At 34.8% G+C, this 26,395-nt stretch overlaps 1 protein-coding gene across 1 annotated transcript in view; it reads right to left on the bottom strand.

Moving 5' to 3' along the window:
- LOC130576811 (sodium channel protein type 1 subunit alpha) overlaps positions 1-26,395 on the bottom strand; it is a 64,149-nt gene that overhangs the window by 13,868 nt on the left and 23,886 nt on the right. The window contains exons 12-20 of the mRNA XM_057371729.1: positions 26,110-26,242; positions 25,035-25,273; positions 22,462-22,635; positions 21,504-21,860; positions 20,303-20,785; positions 17,362-17,479; positions 15,975-16,129; positions 13,242-13,415; positions 10,635-10,757 (exon numbers count right to left, since the gene is read on the bottom strand). Of these exons, the coding sequence (XP_057227712.1) occupies positions 10,635-10,757; positions 13,242-13,415; positions 15,975-16,129; positions 17,362-17,479; positions 20,303-20,785; positions 21,504-21,860; positions 22,462-22,635; positions 25,035-25,273; positions 26,110-26,242 (1,956 nt within the window). The remainder of the gene's footprint in view (positions 1-10,634; positions 10,758-13,241; positions 13,416-15,974; positions 16,130-17,361; positions 17,480-20,302; positions 20,786-21,503; positions 21,861-22,461; positions 22,636-25,034; positions 25,274-26,109; positions 26,243-26,395) is intronic.

Here is a 26,395-nt window from a genome sequence, read left to right as displayed (position 1 = left end):
GCTACTTAGCTTCATGGAACTGAGAGCAACATAAAAATTAGAAATGAAATTAGAAATTCTGAAACTTGTTCCAAGTCTGACCTGATCTATGACACTGTATTATGCTATTGCTGCTTTGAAATTCTATGCCAGCTATGGTTTGTCTTATCCTTTTTCTCCCCACTCATAAAAATGTTCCAGATGTGTTACACTGATTGAATTCCWCTGTTTAATCTTGATGAAAAACCTGAAAATAAAGATGTCAAGAAAGAAAGATGGGGATTTAGTTCTGCAACTTAAATAAATCAAGGTTACCTGTGCTCACACGAAGAATGGTTTTACATGCATTGAGTGCCTGTAGCAGTTACCTTTAYAGCAACCCTGACATCCATTAAAGCACAGCACAGATCCAGAACAGGCAGCAGAATACTAACAGCAACAATAATTGTTACAACAGTTATGAATTGATAATTGTAGTTGTAGAAAGAAGGATTTCTACAAAGTGCACCAGTGTGTCTTGCATCTTTAGAAAAACAGGTAATGCAGTCTAATTGCTGAGACTRGGAATAAAGATCAGCCACATCTTCTTGGGTAAAAAGAGAACAGCTACCAGCAACTGTTCCAACAATGCTTCCAACAACTTATTTCATATAGGTCACTGAAAATCCATCAAATGGTAAYAATTTTTGGTCACTACTGACCTGGCCTGGATGCGAACTGGTGACCTAGAGATGAAAGGCTCTGTATCCTATTACAAACCCCTTGAGCTATCCAGTCCCCCTGGAAGGTTTTTTAAGGAAAGAAGAAAAGAAAATTAAAACTTTTAGAAGTTGATTTCTGTTTGCATTTTTTTTTCTATTTGATTTTTTCCCCCAAAAGTGTTGAGCCTTTCCCCTATTGTATTTATAATGTCAAACTGCATTTTTACACGTAAGTCAGGTGCTCAGCTGACTGTAAAGTCCATCTTAGGAGGAAGTCTTTAATTTCTTCTGCATATACAGTTGAAGGTAATAGCCCTAACAGCACTTTTCTGTTTTACTTTTTTTTTTTCCTGTATTTGCTTTGGGAATTAGCTGAGGTATTTCAGGATAACCAGGACATTAACTTAATATGTATCCAAGATAGCACCAACATGCACACAGACAACACCTACACATGTAAGTTACAGCAAATGGACAGAAGAAAGGGAGAATCAATTGAAAAGAGAACTGAATCCAGAAAAGAGGTCAATTAGCATTCCTTAATGAGATAATTTAGCAAATAAAAATTGTCATTCTCATCTTGTTGGAAAGGGTCTGTAGAAAGTTAAAAGAATATTGGTAACTACAGCTCTTATTTTTTGCTTGTTCTTTAAATCTAGATCAGATATACRTGATTCAAAATGCTTTTTTCATTTTAAAGGAACGTTCTCTTGGGCCTAATATCTGTTATTTCTTGATACAGAATATRAAGCCAAAAAAAGATGTTTGCATAATTGTTTGTTTGGTTTTATGAATTACCTATGCATTTCCTCAAGGCTGGGATATTGCTGGCCAGGCTGACTCCAGTAAGCAAAGCTGCAAAAGCCCAGGTTGATTCTGCTTGCTCACCTTCCTATAGCTTCAGGTAGGTAGAACAGCAATAGGGACAAGTGAGAAACAACACCTCATGCCTAAAAAGACAAAGGGGCTCTAGACTATTTTACATTTCAGTCAATGCTCATCCAGGAAAAAAAAAATCACTGTGGAAAATCATGTCTGCTCTAGAAGAAAGCAGTATTTCATATATATAYACAATTTTTCATGTTTACATTTTCATAACATTTATCTTCCAACATCAGATTTAAACATAAGATAAAAGAATTACTGCAATACTAATTGTATGTCCTATCTTCTAGCAAATATGACTTTATGTCAAGTCAAATTAGTAGTTCTGTTGTTTTTCATTGTTACTGTTTRTATCTTCTTCTGGAAAACTCTCCAAAGAAAATAGCAAAAACTGGAGAAAAAAATCAGTTTTGCTATCAGAACTGTTCATGTGTGTAGTAKGAGGATTGTACAAAACACCAGCTTATCCCTGCTGTATGAACAGAACATAAGGAAACTTTACTATATTGAGCCCTGCTGTGGGAGACATAGTTGAACACATAGTGAGATATAAATGTAATTTAGTTGCCAGAGGAAATTATTTTCCATAGATCCTGRCACCTCAGCTGCCACAGACTTTTCAGGAATTCCTGCATGGGAGGKGAGTAATGGATATATCAGGGCCTCCTGAAATAAACAAGGAAATATCTTTAGTMGTACTTGGTCACTTTTACCATAACTTTGGCAGATTCTGTGAAGAAGTTCCAAGCTCTGTTCCCGGTGCAAATGAGGAGGAAGTTACCATCTTTGGGATGGAAAGRGAGGTTACAGGACTGTGTCTAGAACATTCTTTCTAGTTAAAATTAAAAAGTACTTTATTTACCTCCACTTGGAAGGTGTCAGCTTCATAATTTTATGCTTAAAATGGAGAAGTTTCCAAAGAGAGAAGATTTGGACTGAAAGATGGAGAAATGAGCAAGTAGATATTGCTTTAGCTCCTTGGTGCAACACATAGGTGAGACTGCTGGAATGCACAGGAGGCATGCCATGCGTGGACGCGGATGGAGGCACAGGTGACATATGGGATCTGAATTTAGCATGTTTTCTTAGTGAAGGATCTGGAGGATTCTGAAACCACACTGACTTGACCAAGTGGGTATCAAGTAACACACTTCTCTCTTAACTGTGGAAGAGTTGAGGAAAGGGAGAAAAGGACATAGCAACTGTATGTAAACATACAGTAACTTTCCCAGTCAGGGGATCAAAGGAGTATCTGGGGCAGACCATGAAGAAAGCCCATCCCTGAATYAAAAAGATTAGCACTATGGGATGCTGTAATGATGGCTTTCTGTTCTCTCTGRTATTATAAAATTGAGGATGGAAACKGCCTTTCTCTGAAGTTAGCAGAGCAACTTCTAGAAGTCATAACAGCAGAAAGTCAGTGAGATTGRAGGAAATGGTTATGGGGCTTCATTTAGGAACAGTTAGGTTAGTTGAAAGTGTTTGCCACAAAAGCAATGGAGGTAATGGACGTGTGGGCCAGCAGACAGAATAAAACCGCTGCCCAGTGCGGAGAATTAAGACTGACCCTCAGCAGAGGCTTTGGGATCTCTGCCACAGTTGCTTTGTGTAAGGTTTGGAGATGCCCATGAAGGAAGATGACTGGTGATGCAGTACAGGAAAAATATTCACATATGATACCTTGTTGAATCTGAGTGTATACATGGCATTGGATTGAAGAGGGATGTATGGCTGTTGGGAGAGAAAGGTTAAAACTGGAAGATTTGGTGAGAGGGCAATAGTTTCTCTCAAAGTGAACTTGCAGCTGGGAATGCTAGGCATGTCAGAGTGGGAAAACTCCATTTATTATGTCTACTGTTGTTTAYTGTCTGCCTGTTTTGAGAAGTAGMATTSCTGTGTAGAGATAATACACTCTCACAGACATGCTGGAGCCTCCTGCTGGGAGACAGATCATAAAACCGCAGCCTTGTGGTTTGCTGCCCATGTGTGAAGCCCTTGCATATATTGGAGCAGGCTGTGGGCCCAGCTGCCCCCATAAGGATAAAGTAATCCTAAGGGAGCCTGTGTCCCCATGTGTCTCTGCCTCCCTGCATTGTTAGTAAGGTAATGAAATAAATTTACTTTGCATTTCAGCTGTGTTTTGTGGTTGCCCTGGTTACCATCGATTCACAATGGCTATCTAAGGATTAAAATTCTTTATGTTGATGGCATAAAGTAGATGTCATTGCCACAGCAGTAATGTAGGTGGGAATTTTAGTCACAGATAATGAAAATTTATCCCATTTTATCAATGTTTATATCAGGTAATAAACCTGTGATATTGCAGTCTAGCAGATGAAAATGGAATGGGAAAGCAAGAAAGACAGAGAAGGAATTGAGAGAGAGAGATATTGTGATAATTCCGTTACCTCAAAACTACACATTTTCTCATTTAATAGCTTGGAATAGTACCCTGGGAAGAAGCATGTTGCATATGCCATGAACTGGCTGTAGAGACAACAGTGGATGAAAATCAAGCATGTCTGTGAGAGGAAGTGGAATRATCCAAATAATGATTAGGGAAGAACTAGAACAATTTTTAGATTCTAGGAATCTAAAAATGTAGATTAATCCAAGTAATTCAAACTTTCTCATTTTCAATTAAGTACTCCTCTCTATTTTATCTCAATGGATTTCTTGCAGTAAACTAACTTTCATAACTTTGTCCCGCAAATAGAAATTGGCAAGGTACACCATGCACCATGTTGGTATGAATTTATGGTCTATAACCACTAACTACATTCCACTGTTCCAGTATTTACCTCACAAAAAAAAAAAAAAAAATCCCAACCCAAACAAAAAACCCCACCAAAATGAAAATCAAATACCCTCATCCCCCAAATTAAAAAAAATAAAACCAAAAATGTGCCTAAAACTCCTTATAGAAAATAAGAATTTCCCATAGCCCAATTTATAGCTGTTGTCTTGTTACCACTAYGCGCATCTGAGAGGAGTCTGGCTTCGTCTCTACCTATCCTCCAACCCAAATTACAGGCARTGAATGGATCTTGCCAGGAAGAGGTGTATAGTAAAATAACTAGTTTTCACTTTGCTACACAGTTGACCTTAATTCTATGTGCATATATATATTTTATTCTTAATGACATGACCTAGGATTATGTAAGGCCAGCATTAAGTAATATTTAGAAAATAGAAAATTTAGAAAAAAGAAAGTTGAAAAAATAGAAAACACCTTATTCAAAAATTAGTAGATAAAAATGTGTAGAAGTAAATTATGATAGTGGGACTATACTATTATTTAAATCAATTTTTTAAAAAAAGCAAAAACACTTGTTTCGTTAAAGAAACAATCAATGCATTTTTTCAGTGTTAGTCATGAGAAGCACCTCATGTGAGCCAATTGAAAAAATTATTTATGACAATGTCTTCAATTTCTTGAGTAAAATGAAGACTGTATTGGGAATATATAGTGAAGATTATTAGAAGAATACCATGTAAAGCAGTGATTGTARACAAAAGCTGAATTTAAATGAGAGTACACAAAGGCAGAAAGGCGGTAAGAACCAGAGACCTGTCAAGGAGTTATAAGTACACCTTACTCTGAACAGTAATGAACAAATAAAGCTGAAGTAAGAGATAAAAGCTCTCAGAGGACACGAAAATTCCTCCCTGAAAAACTCAATGACTGTATTTTCTACTTTTCTGTAACTGTTACTGTACAAGTGCACCTGACTGAATGATGCCACTGATAGCGAWCTTTATCTTCAAGGAAAACAAAACTTTCTCAAACAACGCACAAACTATTTTTGTAACACTTGGTGTTGGAGAAATGTCATGCTGTTGGGTGGTGAGTTTATATCTTGGAATACCACAATTGTTGGCAGAGAAATTCAGCTAGATGATTCTGCAGTTCTGTTCTAGGTTTTATAAGAAAATTTAACTTGTTTAAAGTTGCAACACAAGCATTTGTTATTCGTGTAACAGTCTATTAAAAATAAGCTACACTGTTGGATTTAAAAGAGTGGAGGTTATGGACCAGGCTGATTCTGTTTCTCACCAGAAATCAAGTGTACAAAAAGTTCTTTTGAAGACAACACAGAAGAAAAGACATAATTTAACATATTGTATGATAAAATATAATAATTATCTGCAAGCGATCAATCACACGRCTCCATTTGTTTGAGAAGACCTGGTAAATATTGTAGAGAGACATGAGCATGAAAACAGCAATTATTTGGTGTGGGAATACTGTCTTCATATTTCATTGGATGCAGTGAAAAAAACCCCAACTTTTTGCCCTCCTTSTTGCATTAATGAAATGTTAGAGACTTTTACATGCCCTGAAACATTTTCAATTAAAATGTAAACGGTATTATTTATMCCATTAAAATGTCATTAAATTTTGATCCTCAAAGTAATGATTTTCTGTAAGATACRACAAACACAAATCTGGAAATATTGATTATATAAGATAACTCTTCAAAAGTTCTCTTCTAATTGCAGAATTACAGTCTAAAATAAAATACTGGGATTCCTATATGATTTGTGAACAACTGTATAGAGAGACTTCAAATTTTATAAATATTTTACCTGYCTTCCAGAAGACATAAAACATCTAACAGACTTTCCTTAAAACTCAAAGATAATGAATAAGATCATAGTCCTCAAAAAAACCTTCCGAGTGCATAATCCTTAGATCAATAAAATTTATGCTTCTATTTTTAAGAGAAATTTGAAGAAAATATTCACTCACTTTCTTGAGAGTGAATAATTCTTAACTGTGAGATAAGATGCTAAATTTACATTGAATATGGTTGATACTGATGCATCATTTACACTGAAGCTATAAAAACCCCTGCACTAATGATCCTCTCCTGCAGTTGGTCCTTGTAAGGGTTGTAGTTCTAGGAAGTGAACTTTTTTTAATGACTATAGCGAATGTGAAATTTTTATATCACTGACATTGTCCTGCAGGACATTTCTAAATTCCAAGAAAGATAATACTCTTAGTGGCATTTCATAAAAAATGACAAAAACTAGTTTCCAACACAGGCCAAAGAAGACTGAATTTAGATTCCAAGAAGGGATTTTATATGTTATATGTTGTGCACATACACTTGGAGTGATTTACTTAATGTAAATATTGGGTATTTAAAATTAGGCAAAGATTAAAACTGAAATTATATAAATATCTGTATTTTTGACTATTCAGATCACAACATTCYGGAGTGTGCTTAATGTATTAGGAATAATACTTCAAAACTTCCTACAGCTTATTTTGCATATATATACCTATAAATCGAGTAACAGGGTGAAGCATAGATCTTTCCAAAACAACATAAAAGCCAGATTCAAATATTTAAAGAAAGCCAATTTTTATCTCAGTTTAAAAAGCAACTAAAAATCTTATAGCTGAGGTAGCTTTCTCCTGCAAAAAGAACTCCAGAACCCTAAACAAAAATGCTGATTTGCTCATAAGTTTTCATGATTTTTCTTTAATATCAAAAATTTTAAAGAATTATTTCCAGAGCTTGAAAGCAACTCGAAGCCGTGTAAGATGAACTTATAGAATCTAATWTTGCTGGTATTGGGATTTGCAGATAAGTTTGTCTCTCCTCCTATCCCTTACTATACGATATAGTGATTATTCAGACTGTACTCACTGAGGGTAGGAAAGGGGGAAATAGGGAAATACTGAACCCATAATACAGATAAGGGGAGGCACCAGGGGTCCACCCCATCCMAGCTGCAATATATCCTAAATGAAATAGAAATATATAGCCTGTTACTAATTCTGAATGTATAATGACAGACACTTGCTGGTAAGTTTTATAGCTCAATTATGTCAGAAATGTTTCTTTCATACTAATGGAGTTTTGAGTACTCTTGAAAATGCCTTGTTGTCACTTTCCTGGTAAGGGAATCTAAGAAATAGCCATTGAATTTTAGAGGATATTTAAGACATCAAAAGCTCTAATTTAGTTTTCAAAGTATGAAATTGGACTGGAAATTTGAAATACAGTAAATGTTTAAAGCCATCAGCCAGAAATATGCATAAGGCATGCAAAACTGAAAATGCAAGTGAATTTCAGATTGTTTGCTGCCTTCTACTATTTCTCTAATAAATAAATCAAGCACGGCATGACATGCTTTATTTTGTGAAATTAGACACAAATGCATGCTTCATTGTCACTTAATTCTCTAACTCAGCAAAGCAATGTACTCAGTAKTCTACATTTACAGGTAGCATACCAATTCAGAACTAGCGCAAAAGCATTATATTGCAAGTACTAAAAAGCTAAACAAAAAGCAATGGGTATATTCAAATCTCAGTTTGCAGCTACTTGTGCTTAGTACATACACTAATTGAGATGAGAATATAAACCCTAAGACAGAAATTTAAATTAAATTAAAGCAATCCTTTACTTTGCCTTCCAGCGTCTGGGTGGAGTTGGTTTTGAGATTCCACATAGGAAGTATTAAAATTTCCCAAAACTCACTATACTGATATAGCAGGTATTCTAAATGCCATTAATATGGCAAAATTCACTTCTGTGCTTAAGGCAAGCACAGGCTATGGATCACTTGTACCCTATTTTGGTRCAAGTGATTCATATATCTTATATTTACTTTGGAAAGAGATTTTATCCCATTTATGAAACAGTATAATTATAAAATTAATTTGTAACTAAAGGGGATAGTAAAGACTTCTAAGAATGTAAGTTAGTAARTGAAGCATGTTTCATATTTAGGCATAACAGAACAGTCATTAGTATTTACTGACTGTGTAAAATGCTGCATTCTTCTGATTCACCCGAATGATAAACTTATTTAAGAAAAACATTGACTGAATTAAAGTAGTTGACTGCTTGGCAAATTGTTTTACAAAATGATGCAGAGCTCTTTATATATACAGACTCTTGTGGAATACTTAAGATATTTTATGTTTTCAATGCAAAAGTTGCAGAGTTTTGAGCATGGGTAAACATTAAAATTTAAATACATGCTSCAAAAAAACTCAGCTTGTTTTATCACAGCTCAGTGTAGGTATGGGCAATATAATATAAGAAAGCAAAGAGGGCTTTATTTTTACTGTAGGCAGAAAAAATGAATCTTTTTATGATTTCTTATGAAATGAAGTCAGTTTCTGAGAAGACTGTAATTTGACTATAGCCTTATGAGCTGGTCAATTATTTWTTTTTTTTACTGTTCGTGAGTCGTTCATAAAATAATGCCAACAACTGTCAGTGAGCTGTTTTGAATACTTGCCCAGTGCTTTGGAAAAAAATCAATTTCAGAAGTGCATGTAGTAACTATAAGGCCTATATATATTTGGCCACTCAAAGTTGYTCAATGACTGGAATCAGGTACTTCATTGACTGTCTTTAATATTGGAGGACAGAGCTAAAGCCTTTTTGCTTTTCCAAGCTCGTCTGTGATTCCTACACAGTAAATTGCTCATGAATTATTCATGTAGTGTAGCTGAAATTCTATCTTATGATTGGACTTCTGGCATAGTTTCATAGTTATTCAGCAGGAAATTAGGGAAAGCAGCCAATAGATATAAAATAACAGGTATCTTAATAACAGGTTACTTAAGCATGAATATCCTGAATCTTGTAAGTGGAAAAGTTACTAAGGCAGTCATGTAAAGATAYAGAAAAATTAAACATTTGGTAGACAATTTTGACATTACCTCCTTTCCGATATAATTTTAAGAGCTGCATTTTTTTTTAATGTGTAATATTTGTACTGGTCTCCCAGTGCTCCTGCAGCTGACCACATCATTAAAAAAGTAAAGCTGACAGCAGTTTCCCAACATTTCTCTGCACAAAACCATATACATTTATTTGAATGTTCATGAAGAGTATGTACAAAGAAAGACAAAGAGAAAATGGCTAAATCAAATGGTTGCACATTCTGTAGTACTTGACCAGCTCTTACCCTGCTGAGCATCAGTTCATGAGTTTTAAATAAGGAGAAAACTGTTAAAACTCAATTTACTGCATGAAGCTGAAATTTATTAATCTAGTAATCACTGGTTAGTGATGTATTTTCTGCTGCATTCTGAAGTAGAGATAGGTAGTCTGCTGAATACAATTTCAGGAAAACAACTCAAAGCCTTATCTTGACTTCATTTATGTTAGATTTCTTTCTAAAGATTTTTCAGACAGTATATTCCAGACTATTCCACTGGTTTATAATTGACTTGAAATTTCTTAGTGCATTATTTCCTCTTATGTTTCCATGAAGCAGGAAAAAGCATTCTCTTAAAACATATTTCATTGACATGCATATAGAGTTAGTTTGTATTCAGTGGCTTTAAGGAACAGAAGGTATAAACAAATGAAAAAATAAGTCAAAATGCCTTCTTGAGTGAGATGAATAGTAAGCAGGGACTCTTAAGTTACTCAGAGTAGTAAGAAATAACCTTATACACATTGTATTGAATACTGAATAGACATTAGTCGAAATAAAAAAAGCATTTACGTTACAAAAAGAAGAAATTCATAGAGGAATCAAATAACTTGATTTGCTTTTTAAGTCAGCCAAACTCAGAAATAGCTTTAAACCACTAGTGGGTGTGAATATGTCTGTAGTATCACCTAATAAAATTCAGTGGGGTTAGATTAAAGAGTATTTGTCAAATACAATGAAAAATTAAGAATTTCAATTTATAGCAGAAAATATCTTTGTTAACTAATGCTAAATTACATTCCTGTATAAATATTGTAATATATTTATCATTAAAAAAAGTTAATACAATTTTGTTATATTTTATTTATTATTAAGACTCTCTTAAGAGAGTTCATAGTTGGAAATTTCAATGACACAAATGGAAAACTCCTGAGATTGGCTAGAAAGTAAAGTAACCTTAATGAATGTAGGTTCTATGTGATACTGCACATGGATTTAGGTGACTTGATGGAGCTTTTTGCTTATCTGTTAGTAAAAGATATGCGATAAGAATATAGTGCAGCCTTTCTGCATGGACTTGTCATTCCTTGTTCTGCATGCATGTATTCTTTCTATGCATGCATAGTTCCGGATTCTTTCACATTGTCTTACCCTCATGCCTTCAAATCGTGACAAAGCTCTTAGAGGTCTCAAAGCTCTTAGTGTCCTAAGGGACTTAATGGCACCAAGTTCAGAGTAACCCAATGCATTTGCTGTTAAGCTAACCAAAGAGACCTATACRAAAACAGGAAAGTAAAAATTATTATATTGTACATACTACTTTACATACCATAGATGTGAGATACACACTTCTTTGGAAGATTCTAATTTTGGATCACTTTCTTCAGGAATAGGGAGTCTTTCAAGTATAAAAAAAAAAAAAAAAGAAGAAAGAAGTAATATGAAAGAAGAATAGGTAAACAAACAAACAAAAATCTGGAAACATTAATACTTCTGAATTTCATCTTTTATTACTGGTTTGAGGACATTTAAAACCACAAAACCCAAATTAATCTCTCTTTTTTAACAATTTAGGTATTGCTGTCATTTTTTCTTTGTTTACAGTGCTGTTGGGATCAATAATTATGGTTGATAATGTCCATTTGATTACTCATAACTGAAAGGGAAGGGACTGAAGTTTGTGTTGAACTAACACATGGGTCACAGAACAGCACTGCTCCTCTGAAAAGGATTATTATTGCTACAGTCAGTTATACTTACTAATGCTTTTGCCTGGCTGCTGAAGTTATGTGCTTTACAAGCTGACATTAACCCGGATTGTGCTGTTTCTAAGACCTTACAAGAACATTCCATAGGTGGAAGAACTTGACAGGCCTTTAAATATTCCATGTCCTTATGGAACCTCAGTGTGAAATACCACATTTTCCACGTTTGCTATGGCTCCTGTCCAAACGATTTCCTTCTGCTTGTTTCCCATTTCCCCTAAATGTCCCCTCATTATGCTGTTCTAATTCCTTAACTCTTTATTGGGTCAAAAATAGCATAATGTTCTCAGGTACTCTTTCATTAAAAGAACAATGTATGAGGTAAAGAGAACTCTAGRACTTTTCTCGTATTTAGAAACAAGCATTACATGTGAAAATTTAGCTTTTAAAAGTTAATAGCTTTTCTRAACTTTTCAGCAGCTCTAGCAATCCAAAAACTAGGTTCTTTGAAATCTGAATTTCTTTTTCCGGCACATTCATCGTATTACTGAAAACTTTCAAGCARCCATAATCTTCAGCAAAATTAAAGAAAATATCCACATGTGTAAATCCAACATTTATCATGAGCTAATTCAGACATTTGAATATGGRCTATACCTTCACATAATGATGTATTCAAATTCTCACATTCACAAGAAGGCTGTTTGGGATGCTATGATTTAAATAAGCTCAAATATTAGAGAAAATCAGTTTTAAAAAGGAACAGCTGCTTCTGCTTGCATGCTTCTTCAARGTTTTTTGTTGTAGGTGTCACTGAGGTACCCATTTTGAGAAGAATTTCAATACTAAAGAACAAAGTGCTTTCCAAGAAAGGGTACTGTCTGTATGAAACATGGTTATCTGCAGCTGTTTATGTGAGTTGAATCCTAGATATATTTCAACCATAATCTAGACAAATCCAAAAGTTGTAAACAACCATAAAAAAAAAAAAAAAAGCTGAAGAAAATTAATTGTTCTAATTAGCCTTTGTATGATGGGAACACATTGAGAAACTGGCAAATTTGGCAAATTTGGGACAATAAATTCTTGTAAAGTTCCCTGTTTCTCTATTCAGTGTATGTTTCTAAGTCATTGAAACCAGGACAAACATAATCTTYATTTTAAAACTGAGTTTTTTCAGTACTTGGGTCTTTATATGTTTTACCAGATACTACTGTCTTGAAAATGTAGTGACTGGTTGTGTTTTTGCAACTATGTAAAACATAGTGTTTTAGATTCACTGTTAGAAATTCATGAACTGCAAAACCAGGAAGCATTCCTGCACACTGGAGGCTTTTCTTAGGGGGTATTCTTAGAATTCTTAAATTCTCCATAAAGTATCAATGCATCAAGAAATGTTCTCTCTCATTTCAGAGCACAGTGCAGTAGAGCCAGAACTATAAGATAATACTTGCAGCAAATTTCAAACGTGGCTGTGAAGACTGCAAGTTCAGTAATATTTATTGGACTTCAACACTAAGTAAGCCACATGACAATGCAGGAGATATATCTTGCTTTCCTTTGCAACTCTAATTAATCCACATGCTGAAATGTGTGGACATGGTGTTTGTTTTCTTGCCAGAGAAGTTTTCATTCAGATGTGTGTCTAATGTCTGGTGGGTCAGACACTCATCTAAATGCTGGATTCAACCTAGACCACAGCAGGAGGGATGCYGGGTCTGAAGGTGGGAGTGAGAAGCACAGACCAGAATGCAGGGCAGCACAACCTTTGAACAGCACTGGAGGGATAAACCCTCTAACTGCTTCTGGGGCTACCATGTGAGGTCCTTCTCCAGCAGGAGAACTTCTAGTTGTTCTTAATTCTGTGTTATAGCAAGGCACTGCTGCAAGCATAAAGTGAAAGACAGAGAAACATGGAATTTTTTCAGCTACCTTACTTTTCAAAATGAAAGGTAAACTAGTTGGCATTAATARATGTTATAGTTGCAGAGAAAATAATTTTTAAAATACTCAGATAAATATAAAAGTGTCACCTAGGAAATGCACTACGTACATCGACAATCAGGAAGTCCAGCCAGCACCAGGCATTAGTAAAATATGTTTGGTAGCCATAGGCCACCCACTTCAGCAACATTTCCAGAATGAAGATGTAAGTGAAGACCTTGTCAGCATATTCCAGCATGGTCTTGATAGTTTTACGTTGCTCAATATATATGTCTTCAAAAGCCTGTGAGTACAAACATTCAAAGATACGTTGGTTTTTGTTATTGAAAATACATCAGATTGCAATGCAACAAACCAAAAAAGGCAAMAAAGAAAGGAAATAACCTTTCAGAAAAGGCAAACCTATATCATTTCTATCTAATGCTTCTTTTTCTGCTAACTCAGTATATACCTGATTTTTCCATATGGAAATACATCTTCCAGCTCACAAGAGGAAGAAGCAGATATTACACTGCAATCATTCCACTGGTCAGAGATCTTAAAAAAAATTATTTACTGCTGATAGTGAATTATTTTTCTTAGATCATATTCCATACTGGCAAATAGAACTGATTCTGCAAAGTGTTGTGCCTGAACTAAATTCTACTCAGATCATTTGGTGTGTATGTAGGTAGACCCAATTTCAAAACCCAGGACAACAGCTGTAAAGTTTTCAGAACAATGACAATAAAATCTACCTTTTGTTTTTAAGTCCTCTAGCTTCCTGAAAAAGTTAAGTTATAAATCATAAAATAAGTTCTTCATTTCTTAAAAAAAGTTATTTAGCTAAATCAATTACCCGCTTTATCATTCACACTTTATGAGATACATAAAATTTCTAGCTTCTTGTTATGATATTTACACTTTTTGTGTTCTCATTTTTAGGCACTTTAAAAAAATAGCTCCTGATTTTCATAAAGTCTTCATTTTTTTTTTTTTTTTTTTTTTTCTAATTGCTTTCAAATTTTAATGTTGCTATTATTTCCTATGGAGAGTGACTGATTTCATTGGACTGAAAGAACTGAATGATCTAGCTTGCTAAGATTGGGATATTTATTGACACTAACACTCATTTTTACTCAGCCTGCTTTTGAACCACTTGACATCTGTCAGTTCAAATTGTGTTTGCATATCAGTCCCCAAGCTGAGATCTGTGGTGTAGCAGTAATTCTGGTTACTCAGTCAGGCACTGTGCTACCTGACCATTCTAGAATTCCCTGGAAGCTGGCACACAGCACGTGTCACTCCGTTCATACAGGTCTGAGTGTGGCACAGGCTGAGCCAGCAGTGCTCTTGGCAGCACAGGTGCCATTGCTCCCTGCCTCAGCGCCCTGGGGAGGGCTTTGCAGGCAGTTTGGATCCTGCCTGTGCCTGCCACGTTTCCTGCCTGCCAGGACAGTGACGTTTGTCTGGAGCATGGCCTTGGGGTGAATATTGGGATACAGTGCTGGCAGATACAGAGGGACCTTTTCACTATCACAAAAGACTTTAAAGGGAGAGCAGAGTTTCACCTCTCCAGAGGCCTGGGCTAGTCCATGGTCTTTGAAACATTTTCACAAGACAAAGGTTCTGCCAATGACACACTTTAGGCTCACAAGCATGAGATCTTTTCTCAAACTTCCTCTAAATATGGAAAAGTAGTAGAAATCCATCTTTTTCAGATCTCTTCCACTACTTTTCTCTCATTTAAATTCTTGTCACTGAAGATTTTCTCTACTTGGTTGCCTGAACCAAAATTCARTAGTGTAGACTTGAGCTTTTTGCTATTGGGAGGGCTTTAAATGACAGGTAAGGTGTCACATGGTATGGCATAAAAGTTGTTTTTTCGATGATTGCATTGATATTAGACCAAACAAAAGCAGAATAACTCTCAGAGATGTAGCTGAAACTAGTGATAGGAATTATCATAGAATGCTAACAGTATTTTAAAGTGTTAGGAGTGGTCTAAAGACCGTATACTACAATTTTGCAATGCTTTTTTTGGTAAAGTAGGAAGTTAAGTAATTTGCTATAGGGTAATTACCAGGGTAGATTATAGATATATTCTAAATTATCTCAGAGCAAATAGTTTGGCTAAGAAACTTCACCTCAGTATATATCCAGGCTCATCTTAATTTAACARTTGACCTCCAATTTCTTTATTCTTTGTCATTCATAGTTTTGAAAAAAAAAATTGTGATTTATTTCATTCATTGTTATAGATCTGTATTATGGTCAGCTTCTGTTTATTCTGCCTGGGCATGCTTGTTAAAGTAAATTCATGTTTTACATGTCCCTTCAGTCTACTTGAGTATGAGTCAGTTGAAGCTGAATTATAAGTCTAAATAATAAATTCTTATTCTTAGAAAGGAATTTTAAAAAAACAATCACAATAGGACAGCGTAGGCCAGACTGGGCCCTTGCAAGGTGTTGTGAACTGTTTATGCCATTASAGTTCCAAACACTTCAACAGTGACAGTTCTTTTCCCTGAGCTCCATCAGTGAACAGCAGTGAAATGAGAGAACAAACYCAAATAACAAAGTTTAGTATGCTCTCTTCTTCACATGTTGCTCCTCTCCACCTGAGGCATATCCCTGCCAATTCCAGCAGTGGAGTTAGGCTCTCTCTAATCACTTATGTCTGTTCATTTTTCTCCATAATGTCAGGAAGAGATTTCTTTTGCCATATTTTCTAAGGCGTGAAAAAAATTCAGTCCTGTCATTTGAAGATATGGAATTGTGTTAAGTTAAAACAATCATAGAAGACACAACTTTTAAATAGTTTTCTGACAACATGACAACATTCTCTTCATGTTTTACTTACCAGAGCTCCACTACTGAGCAGAATCATAAAGACAATGAAAGTCTCAAACCAGTTGTGTTCGACAATCCGGAAGCAGGTTTTTCTAAGGTTCCACCACTGCTTTCCTCTCCCTTCTTCTATACTTACTTGACAGCACTTAAATCTTCTTACACAGCCTTTAGAACAGTGCATAATAAAAGGAGGAAAAAAAATAAGAGATTTTGTTGAGTTGCATTACTTTTGATTACACATTCTGTTAATGGTACTATGCTCTCTTTACTGAGCTATTTAGTAAAAATACAATAAATTTTCACCTAGATGATCTTTTTCTTCAAAGGAAAAAAAATCGAGACAATTGAATTTACAATTCAATGAACAATGGAGAGGAAAGAATTTCTCATTTATCAAGAAGTGCTCAATACAGCACACACAAAAAGATAAAAGTCCATAAAACATGAAGCCAAATTACAGAATACAAGGAGTTAAAATAYAAAAACTCATCCAAATGACAGGTAGGTTTATGAAGTAAGATATGGGCAAATGCTATTAAATTGTGCTTTTGTTCAGGATACTCAGTGACTGCTGCATTCATTGCGTGAAAAGATCTAAGCCTTTATTTGAGTTCTGGGCTTTTCAGTACCAGCTAATTTCTCTAACTTGTGCCTCTAATTTATTTATGCTTTTATGATTTAGCTGCTAACTTTTATATAGRAAAATACTAGTTATAAATAATGGTATTTTCCTCGACAAATCCAAGACTGTTGCAGTACAAATTTYACAAGTTCAATGTAAATTTTGAAAGAATTATCTGGTATCATGTCCAGAAATAACCTAGCTTGACAATAGCATTTATTCTCCAATGTCTAAATCTAACTTTTGYTTACAGATACCGAAAATGGCATTTGTATATACTTACATTGGGAAATATTTATTTCCCATCCTCCTTCACAKGCACACATCCATAAGGTTTCTTACAAGCAAATGCTACTACTACTACTACTAGGAGAAGTTTTTATTTATCACCAAACAGCTGTTATAGTAGTGTATACTTTATAAAGCACTTAGATATCTGTGAGAAATACTTTTAAAACAATGTGTCATTTTGTAATCTAAGAGACTATTAAACTCAGAAAGTACAATAGTTTAAATATTAAATCAAAACTTTCAATTTTTTTTAAAAGATACATTTGTGATAAAATGTTTTCTTAACTGTTCATCCAATGTATAGTATAATTGTTCTGTCAGTGTCCATATAATATATTACGGACTAAAAGTCCTACTACTAATAATCAGAGGTTAAACATTAAGAAAACTGTAATATGATTCATAAATCTTAACACTTAATTTACATAGAAAATCATTCTRTAATTCTATGAATAGGTATTACTAGTATTTTTGTTCCAAATACCTTCTGTGAAGCAGGCCTCTGGCTCCTGGGCTTCTTCAGGTTCAACTTCTGGTTGTTCTTCTGCAGGAAGTCCAATATCAACRGTGCTACCTTCAGATGAACTAGATGAATTTAATTTCTGTAAAGRAAAGAAACATCACAATTGCACAGTAAATAATTTTAAGGCAAATATTATTTGATTCTGGAATAAGAATGATTCTAGATAATTTTGATGCTCTAGAATTCCACATAAATTATTTGCTAATAAACATATGTGAAATTTATACAGTCTGGTTTTCCTCCTGCACTCTATGAATCCATTAAATAGAAGGTGTATCAATAATAGATCAGATTTTAAATAAAATTATGCTTTAAACTGAAAAATACRGGTAATGATGCTAAATCTGTGAAGATTTATGACCACAACAAGCCATAAGTGGTAATGATCTCTTGACCCACAYAGAAATAATGAAGCTTAAACAAATATGCAGGAATTTGTGGTGTCTACTGAAAATCAGGTAAGAGTCTAAAAATAGGTACATAAATGAGGTGGAGCTTGGAGGAATGACGGGAAAAAGCAGAGAAGGCCACAATTCAGAGGTTARTAATTCCAGATTAAAACTGCTGAAAGTCTAGCTCAGAGTGAAGTAGAATCTATATACAATAAACATGAGGTAGTTTAAACCCATAAAAAAATCAGATGGTGTTTTATCAACAAATTTTCAATAACATGATGAGCATAGAGAGAGAGAAGCATGAGGTGGAACCCAAATTTAAAAAAAAAAAATCTAAAGAATGCATATAACCTAGTTCTTATTTTAAAAATCTCTTGTAACATGTTGTAACATGCAGCTGGAACCTGGTTGCACTCTACATGTTTGAAATTGTGGCTAAAACCTTGGCAAAATTGTGARGGAAAGATATTTAAGGATGGATGGTTAAACAAAATAATGAAACAACTGCAATATAGATCACTGAGTCCAACTACATACTCAATACTGCCAAGACCAGCACTAAACYATGTCCCCAGGTGCCACATCAACACATCTTTTAAATATCTTCAGGTATGACAACTCAGCCACTTCCTTGGACAGCCTGTCCSAGTGCTTGRCAGTCCTTTCAATGGAGAAATTCTCCCCAATATCCAATTTWACCCTCCCCTAGTGCAATTTGAGGCCATTCCCTCATCCTGTCACTTCTAATTTGGGAGACCAATCCCCACCTCACAAGAGCTTCCTCCAAGGTTCATCAGTGCTAGGTGACAGGAGGCCTTTCGATATTGAGGACAAAAAACACCAAATACTAAAAACAAAACTCTTATTGAAACAGTGGTAGTAATRAGTCAGAAGTGTCACTACCTTTTCAATGGGAGAAAAGGTAACCCTGTTCCTACAGGTAGTGGCAAATCGACAGACATCTTTCCTAAGCATTCCTAAACTGAATCTATGTCTAAATGGGATCAATTCTCCACTGGACATTCATAAACCTGATGGTGTCACTCTATTTGACTGTTTGCTCTGTGATGTGTTGGAAGACTGGAGACTGGCCAGCATGAAGGTAGTTGTGGAGAACACACAATGAGTTTTCCTCCAAAGTGTCCTTGTTTAAATGTTTTATTTTGAAATTCTTCATAGTGGGGGAGATTCATAATGTGCTGAAATAAATTTTTAGAACCTTTATTGTAGCAGTGGTTCAGAAGCATAAGTCTAATTAATTATAGACATTTTGGCTAATATTTAACAGGGAAACAATAATGAATTCTTCACATATTAATCAGGGAATGGGAACAGCACTGTCTCTGTAATAGGTTGCTATGGGGAAGGTTGTTTTTTACAGGTCTCCTTTATTGAAGGAGGATCCAAATATCGCACTTAGCTTAACAATGAATTTTTGTTGAGAGCACWAGAGGGCTCTTACACCCACTGAAGCAACAGTGSTAAAGACTTCAGCTACCCTAAAACTRGGTGTCTGAAGCACTGTTAGCGATMCAACAGTGGGATGGAAGGGCAAGATGACCTATCCTATGAAGAAACTTCATTGCTGCCAAAAGGGAAACTAGTTGGTTAAGGCTGAGGTTTCTCAAGTGACAAAATTAATTTTGTTAAGTTTCTGGAAAGGTAATTTTCTAATTTTATTAAAATGGCAACACAATAAGTCACTAAGGATGTAGTTGTTTCACAAATTCTGTCATCAAATCAATTTAAATGATTTTGCTAAAATAGCTGCATACAAAAAGYCATGGAACWGTTACAGCCTTAATATGCTTTTTAAAAYTACAGTTCTCAAAAAGGGTTTATATCTATAGCCTGCTTTAGAATTCCTTTATMAACAGTAGATATTTTCATCTTTTGWCACTTTTCAGTTATGACGATCAAGTGAATTTGAAATATATGGGAGAGTCTATGGTTAAGACTTCTTTTTATGGGATCTAGGTCTAGAAGAGCTAACAATTTTARAATCTAAAAGAATTCATATGCCTAAAGGAATGTCTAAAGGAATTWCAGAAATTATGGTTTTTGGTTTATATCTGCTTTTTCAAGAGGCAAAGAGAAGATGTATCACACTTCTAATGGGACCCATGTAACAGAAGGAAAACMAAAGTTTCTGGTGGAATAACACTCCATGCTAATTGCTAAGGCAATTTCCTCTACAAGTTGTTGCAATTACCATATGGGCCATACATAGTTTTCATGGCTTAGTTTAGTCCTCCGTCACTGGCCTCYTATTCCCTCTTGGAGGCTATAATTTTTTATTCTTTCTCACACTTTTGTTCATCGAGAATTAAACTCTCCTTGACACACTCATTTATGCCCATCCACAAAGAAATGTCAAAATAAATGATCACGAATTGAATACACTGGCTCATGAAAAGTAAAACAAAACAACCCCAAATAATCAAACAAAATCCCACATAACAAAGATCCTCAAAAGATCAGAGAGAAGTACAAAAATGTCTAAATACCTCTTTGCTTTCTTCCAGGTCTGATTCACTACTAAATTCTTCTGTGTTTAGATTTTCAAAGTCGGATTCACCCACAGCAATGGGCACTGTCACAGTGAGGCTTGGGTTGTTTATGAATGACATGTAATCGCTCTCATCAATTATATATTTTTCCACACTGCTGCCTGTGCCTATACCACTGGTGGTTCCATTCACATCTTTAATATAGTCATGGTCCTTGCTTAGTTCCACGGTTGTATGGTTAGAAATACAGCTATTTTTGTTATTTAAATCTTCAAGYGGCTTGATTTCATCTAAAGCTTTCTGTTTTTTAACAAAAGCTTTYTGGATGAATTCACGTGCTTTTCTTTTCACATAATCTATGCCTTTCTGCATTCTTGCTACTGCAATTTGGAGGTTGTTCATTTCATTATCATCGTCTGTCACGGCAAGGTTGTCTGCACTAAATGAGCTCAAGAGCAAGGCCAAAAATAGGTTCAGTACCTGCAGAAAGATTAAAAAAAGGATGTTCTAGACTTTATTAATAAAAAAMCAAACCCACCCCATATTTATTATATTTAAAATGTCCTATTAGTGACATCAAAGATTGAAATCCCAATAATTCACCATAATAAAAAAATTACCCTCAAAATTTTTTCTATTCTCCATAAAAAAACCAAGCTTATTTCATTTAGCTTAGGTACTGTTCACTATTAAAAAATATTCTCACAACTGACTAATATGTGTAAATGTGTCTTTAATTTCCCACAGTATGTAAATATTTTGGTGCCAAATCTAATGATCTAAAAATGGAGATATCAGATTTGCTGTTCAGCATCATTAAAAAGTTTAATTTATCCCATCACACTACAGAAATTAGATTATTTAGGTGACTAATCATATAGTATAAAYAATAAAAAAAATCAACAGCAAATGGTTTATAAAGAGCCCATAAACTAAAAGTATTTGAGGCACAAAGTCTTTTCAAAGGGCCAAAAGAGAAATTAGTCACATTAAGTGCCCACACTGACATTCTTAGGATTTTGATATTGCAGAATGTTTTGTTCTTGAACCAAAAAAGCTCTTAWGCATAACTTTAAGCATTGCTTGAAATTGCCTGCTTAAGTGCATTATTGAAGCAGAGCCAGAGGATCTTAATTCACTTCAGGACTGAGACCACTGTATTACCAAATCATTTTTTATTAACACTTWGATTACATACCACTAGGTTTCCAATCACCATGACCATCATGAAGACTGTAAGGCACATGGCTTGGCCWGCAACCTCCATGCAGTCCCACATGGTTTCTATCCATTCTCCACACAGCACTCGGAAYACAATCAGGAAAGAGTGGAAAAAATCTTGCATGTGCCACCGTGGGAGCACGCAGTCACTTGCAATTTTGCAGACRCATTCCTTGTAGTTTTTYCCAAACAGCTGCATCCCAACCACAGCAAAGATGAACACAATGATGGCCAGCACCAGGGTCAGATTCCCCAGAGCTCCCACAGAATTACCAATGATTTTAATCAACATATTTAGTGTTGGCCAAGATTTTGCCAATTTGAAAACTCGCAGCTAGAAGGAAAGAAAGATATTGTTAGGAAARCCAGAAAGACACAAAGATAAAGTTAATTTGTGGAAGGATATGACTGCATAATATGCCTTGATTAGGTCTGTTCAGAGGGTATCATCTTGTCTAAAACCATGAAGATGGAAAGTTCCCTCAAGGAAAATTTGCAAAGTTGTATATTGCTATCTTCAAAGCATAGTTTTTACTGAAGGCCAAAGAAGCTACTGACAAGAACTYAAAATCTAGGGCTCATGTGTTAAAATCACCAGGACCATTTTTCATCTAGTATTTGTAGAGATCTATTCCTGTGATGTCAATCAGAGCATAATCAGGTGAGTCAATTTATTTCTGYATAGCAGGATATTTAAAGCGTGTATATACAATGGATACATTGCACATAGGCCCAGGGCACCCAGGCCTATCTGTTTGTCTGGATCTCTATTCCCACTGAAGATGGTAAGAAACCACAAGTAATAAGGATTTGTGCGAAGGAMACTGTCAACAGGATCAGTATCATGGCAAACATCAAGCAAATTTTTAAGGCAAAAAAAAAAATCATTTTAATGAAGCCCCATTGAAAAATCAGTGCAATTGAAGTATATTTACCAATCTGAATGATCGAAGAACAGAGAGTCCTTCCACATCTGCAAGACCAAGTTCAACCAAGCTAAGGGTTACAATAAAACCATCAAAAATATTCCAGCCTTCCTGGAAATAATAGTAAGGATCCATCGCAATTATCTTGAGAAACATTTCTGCTGTGAAGATTCCAGTGAAGACCTGAGTTCAAAGTGCAGTTTGTTATTTCACTGTGAAACATAATACTCGAGATCTAATTGTTGTCTAAGTTTTTGATTCAAGCTATGTCTTATCCAAAAGCAATATKTAAAAATTGTTATGTTCACTGTAGTGATTTATTATGCCCACCTKCCCTTAACAAGTGTCATACAAACCAGGTAATTTTTCTATTAATTAAATTTTATACCAAACAAATTACATAAACTTCTGTTTTATAACATTTAAAATCCAATTTCAACTCTATAAGGATATGGACTTTCTCATGTACTGTACAAGCAATATTCCAAATTTAATTTTCAGAACACAAACCACAATGCTTTCCAAGAAATTACATTGTATAACATCCTTCTTGGTATAAAAATGTCAAATGAGGCCAAATCTAAGACTAGAGGGGACAGCTTCTTGGCTGCTATGACCTGCCATTCAGTTCAASAAAGCTGTGACTATTTACATCAGATAAATTAATGGTACATTATAATGTTTTTCAGTTAATAGGGCAACTGRGGTACATTATAGTGTACTGAGATACAGCAATTTCCTGAAGCTGAGAAACTTTTACCTGGATGTGCCCAGTAGGTTCAGTAAAGCTTTTTGGCTCAATCACTTTGATGCCAGGAATGAAAGAGTATTTAAGAATGCATTTTAAACAAAGCATTGCTGGTAATGGTTTCTCATCATGAGTTTCTATGCTGAATGAAACAGGAATTATATTTAAGACCCACCAACGTAGTGACCCTGAGCAGCTTTGAGAGAAGTCTCTGAAGAATTTCTGGCAAGAGAGGGATGTACTAAAGCCACCATTAAAGACTGCTCGAGCCCTGCTCTGAAATGTTTTCCTTTTTTGCGCATGGCTTTTTTTTTTGGTTGTTTTTTTTTGTTGTTGTTGGGGTTTTTTTTGGGTTTTTTTTTTTTTTTTTTTTNGTTGTTGGTTTTTTTTTTGTTTTGTTTTGGTTTTTTTTGTTTTGTTAACCCACTTTCTAGCAAGCTGAACAGAAAATAGGACAGCTAAAGAGAATAATCTAACTGGGATAATCAGGAGACAGCGGAGTCTGACTTGCTCTGCCTGGGAACACCAATACTCAAGATAGAATGTCACAATCTTTAAATACACTTTAGGTACAAACACCACAGAGCGAAAGGTTACCAATTTTTAAGCTACAGGATCAGAACCCCTGAGAAAGGCATGGGAATGACACCRTTTGAAATGCTGACTCCTGAACAATCAAAACAGGAAGGTTTTCAAGCAACTTTAAAGTGGAACTACCACAAGCAACCTCTGAGAGCCTCTCTACTRCAGAAGGGTTTTATGTCAGGGAGCCTAAAACTGGAAGAATGTGGTGCTTTATAGACAGGCTCTCTCACACTTCCTTTATAGTCATAGGTAAAAAAAGATTTATATGGAATTTTCTTGGTTGGAAAACAAACCTAAAAAATGCTACAATACAAAATTTTACATTTTATTGGGAAACAAGCTTCAGAATTTCCCTTATTTTAAGTATATGAAACTCAGCTGTACAATTTGCTATTCATTCTTCCTCTTAAATCCTGTAGTTATTTACATGATCTATCGGTTCCTCATTATAAAACAAGAATTATTGAAAATCACATTATAAGAAATAAATTCTTGAGGTAAGAGATAAAGTAGGACTGCAGCTGCAGATACTTCTGTGTGATCAAACCTGTCAGTTCAAAAGCATGAGAGCTACAAAAAGTTAACTCATGATATCTTTAATAATTTATCTTTTTGAAGCAGAGAGAAAGGGAGAAAATGCAGTTGACAACATGAGGAAAATATATCTTACTAGTTATCAGAGGACAGAAACAATATAAAATATGAAAGGAAAAAATACTCTGGGATATTTTTCACATAAAGCATATAAAAAAACCAATCTACTTATCCATCTAGAAAGCTCTTTGCAGAAGAAAATTCTAGAAATGCTGTTAAAGGGATTTTTTTTAGCTATTGTAAATTTCTGCTCAGGAAACAGCAATTAAAAACACATTCATAATTTAAAGATTTGTATTCTATTGATTGAGAAATTAACACTGCATTTATTTGCATAGTGTCTTTTCCATGGAAGCAATGCATTTCCTGGTTTAGTAGTTCAACAAATCAAACTCTGCTTAAGATGGACTTTACTTAATGTAGAATTGGAGCCAATCTTTTAATTTTTAATTTGGTTTTGCAGAACACGGTAATATATTGATTTTACAGTATTCCAAGCTATGAGAGTCAGGGTTGACAGTCAAATTTCCAAAAAAGTTCCGATATTCATATCTGGAGGCCAATAAATATCAAAAAAGCTGTTAAAACTTCTTCTTTCAGTTATTACAGCMATATTTYCTTCCAAATAATGAACATAAAAACYGAATAGACTTACCAGATTTCCAACTGAAAGTACATTATTGAATTCTTCCGTCATCGGATAATGTTCCATAGCCATAAAGAGTGTATTTAAAACAATGCAAATGGTAATAGCCAGGTCAACAAACGGGTCCATTACCACTAAGTTGACAATATGTTTAACTTTTAGCCAATGTGGACTGCAGTCCCAGATCAAGAAAATATTTGCAAATTTATACCAACATGGTGGGCATTTCTGTCTCGACTCTTCAAGTTCTGTGGGGAAAAGAAAGTTTATACGTGTAACTATGTGATTGCTCTAACATTCCTCATTCCAATGTGAATTGTACCAGTTGAACCAATTGTACCAATATGAATTGYACGGTGTCTAGTAGTACTGATTAACCTACTTTAAGCCCCCTTTCTACGGTCCTTTTAAGGAAAGTCTTTAAAAATTGCTATTAAATGCCTTTACTATGTTGAAACCTTATCTTTCTTGCACAACTTTTTTGTACYCCAATCACTATGCCAATCAGCATCAATTGATACATCAATTTGTATTTCATATTTAATTTTTCCTTGATTACACTTCAGCRTGTTTCTCCCACCCACTGTTCTAGTACGTAAATATTTTTATCCTCAAATATGTGGTATTTAAGTGAAAATTTTCATTCTTAATTCAAGAAAAAAAAAAACATTTTGATCACCTAGAAAAGCTTTAAAGAGTAACTGGATAAATATAACTGCAAAAATGTGTATTTATTTTAACAAGAGTTGCATAGGGTTGAAAAATGTTCTGTGGCTTTTTTTTTCCTGCATTTTTAATTATTTTGCATAAGCATCCACTCAGTTATGACCATGCACATGAGTTAGATGGTGATAAAGCAATGAGATAGAAATGTTTACTTAGGTAATAACTTTAATGCTTCGTTATGTAATAACCTTAATAAATAAAAAGCTTTGAGTTTAGTGATAAATATGYGTCAGTTCATGGGATGTTATCTGTTCTTAGCTCTTTTAAATGTTTTCAAGTTTCAACTCAAATTTTCAGAAATCCACAGGCAAAACAGAAACAAGTATTAAAAAAATATTACACTATGTATAGCACACACCTTCCACAGTGTTTGTGAGGATGCTAGCAATACTCATGGCTCTTTCCCTTAAAGCTGGATCTTCCAGGAAGTCCATAGAAACGTGAAAAGAACCTGATATTCTCTTCCTCATTTCTGTTTCTGTCGTGGTGCCCTATACAGAGAACAATAGTAGGTGAGACCATGTTGAAGAAACAATCCAACAAGCAAATACTGCATAAGGCTGTTAGTAGTGTCTTAGCTTGGACACGTGCTCCGTGCACTTCATATTTTATCATGTCGGACTTTTATTACTTTTTAGTAACCT

The sequence above is a fragment of the Malurus melanocephalus genome, unplaced genomic scaffold (genome assembly GCF_030028575.1).
Source record: "Malurus melanocephalus ecotype Western Australia unplaced genomic scaffold, MMel_1.1 scaffold_155, whole genome shotgun sequence".
In the NCBI taxonomy this organism is placed as follows: domain Eukaryota; kingdom Metazoa; phylum Chordata; class Aves; order Passeriformes; family Maluridae; genus Malurus; species Malurus melanocephalus.
Note: the sequence above shows the minus strand (reverse complement) of the source record. Positions and strands in the feature narration are given on the sequence as shown.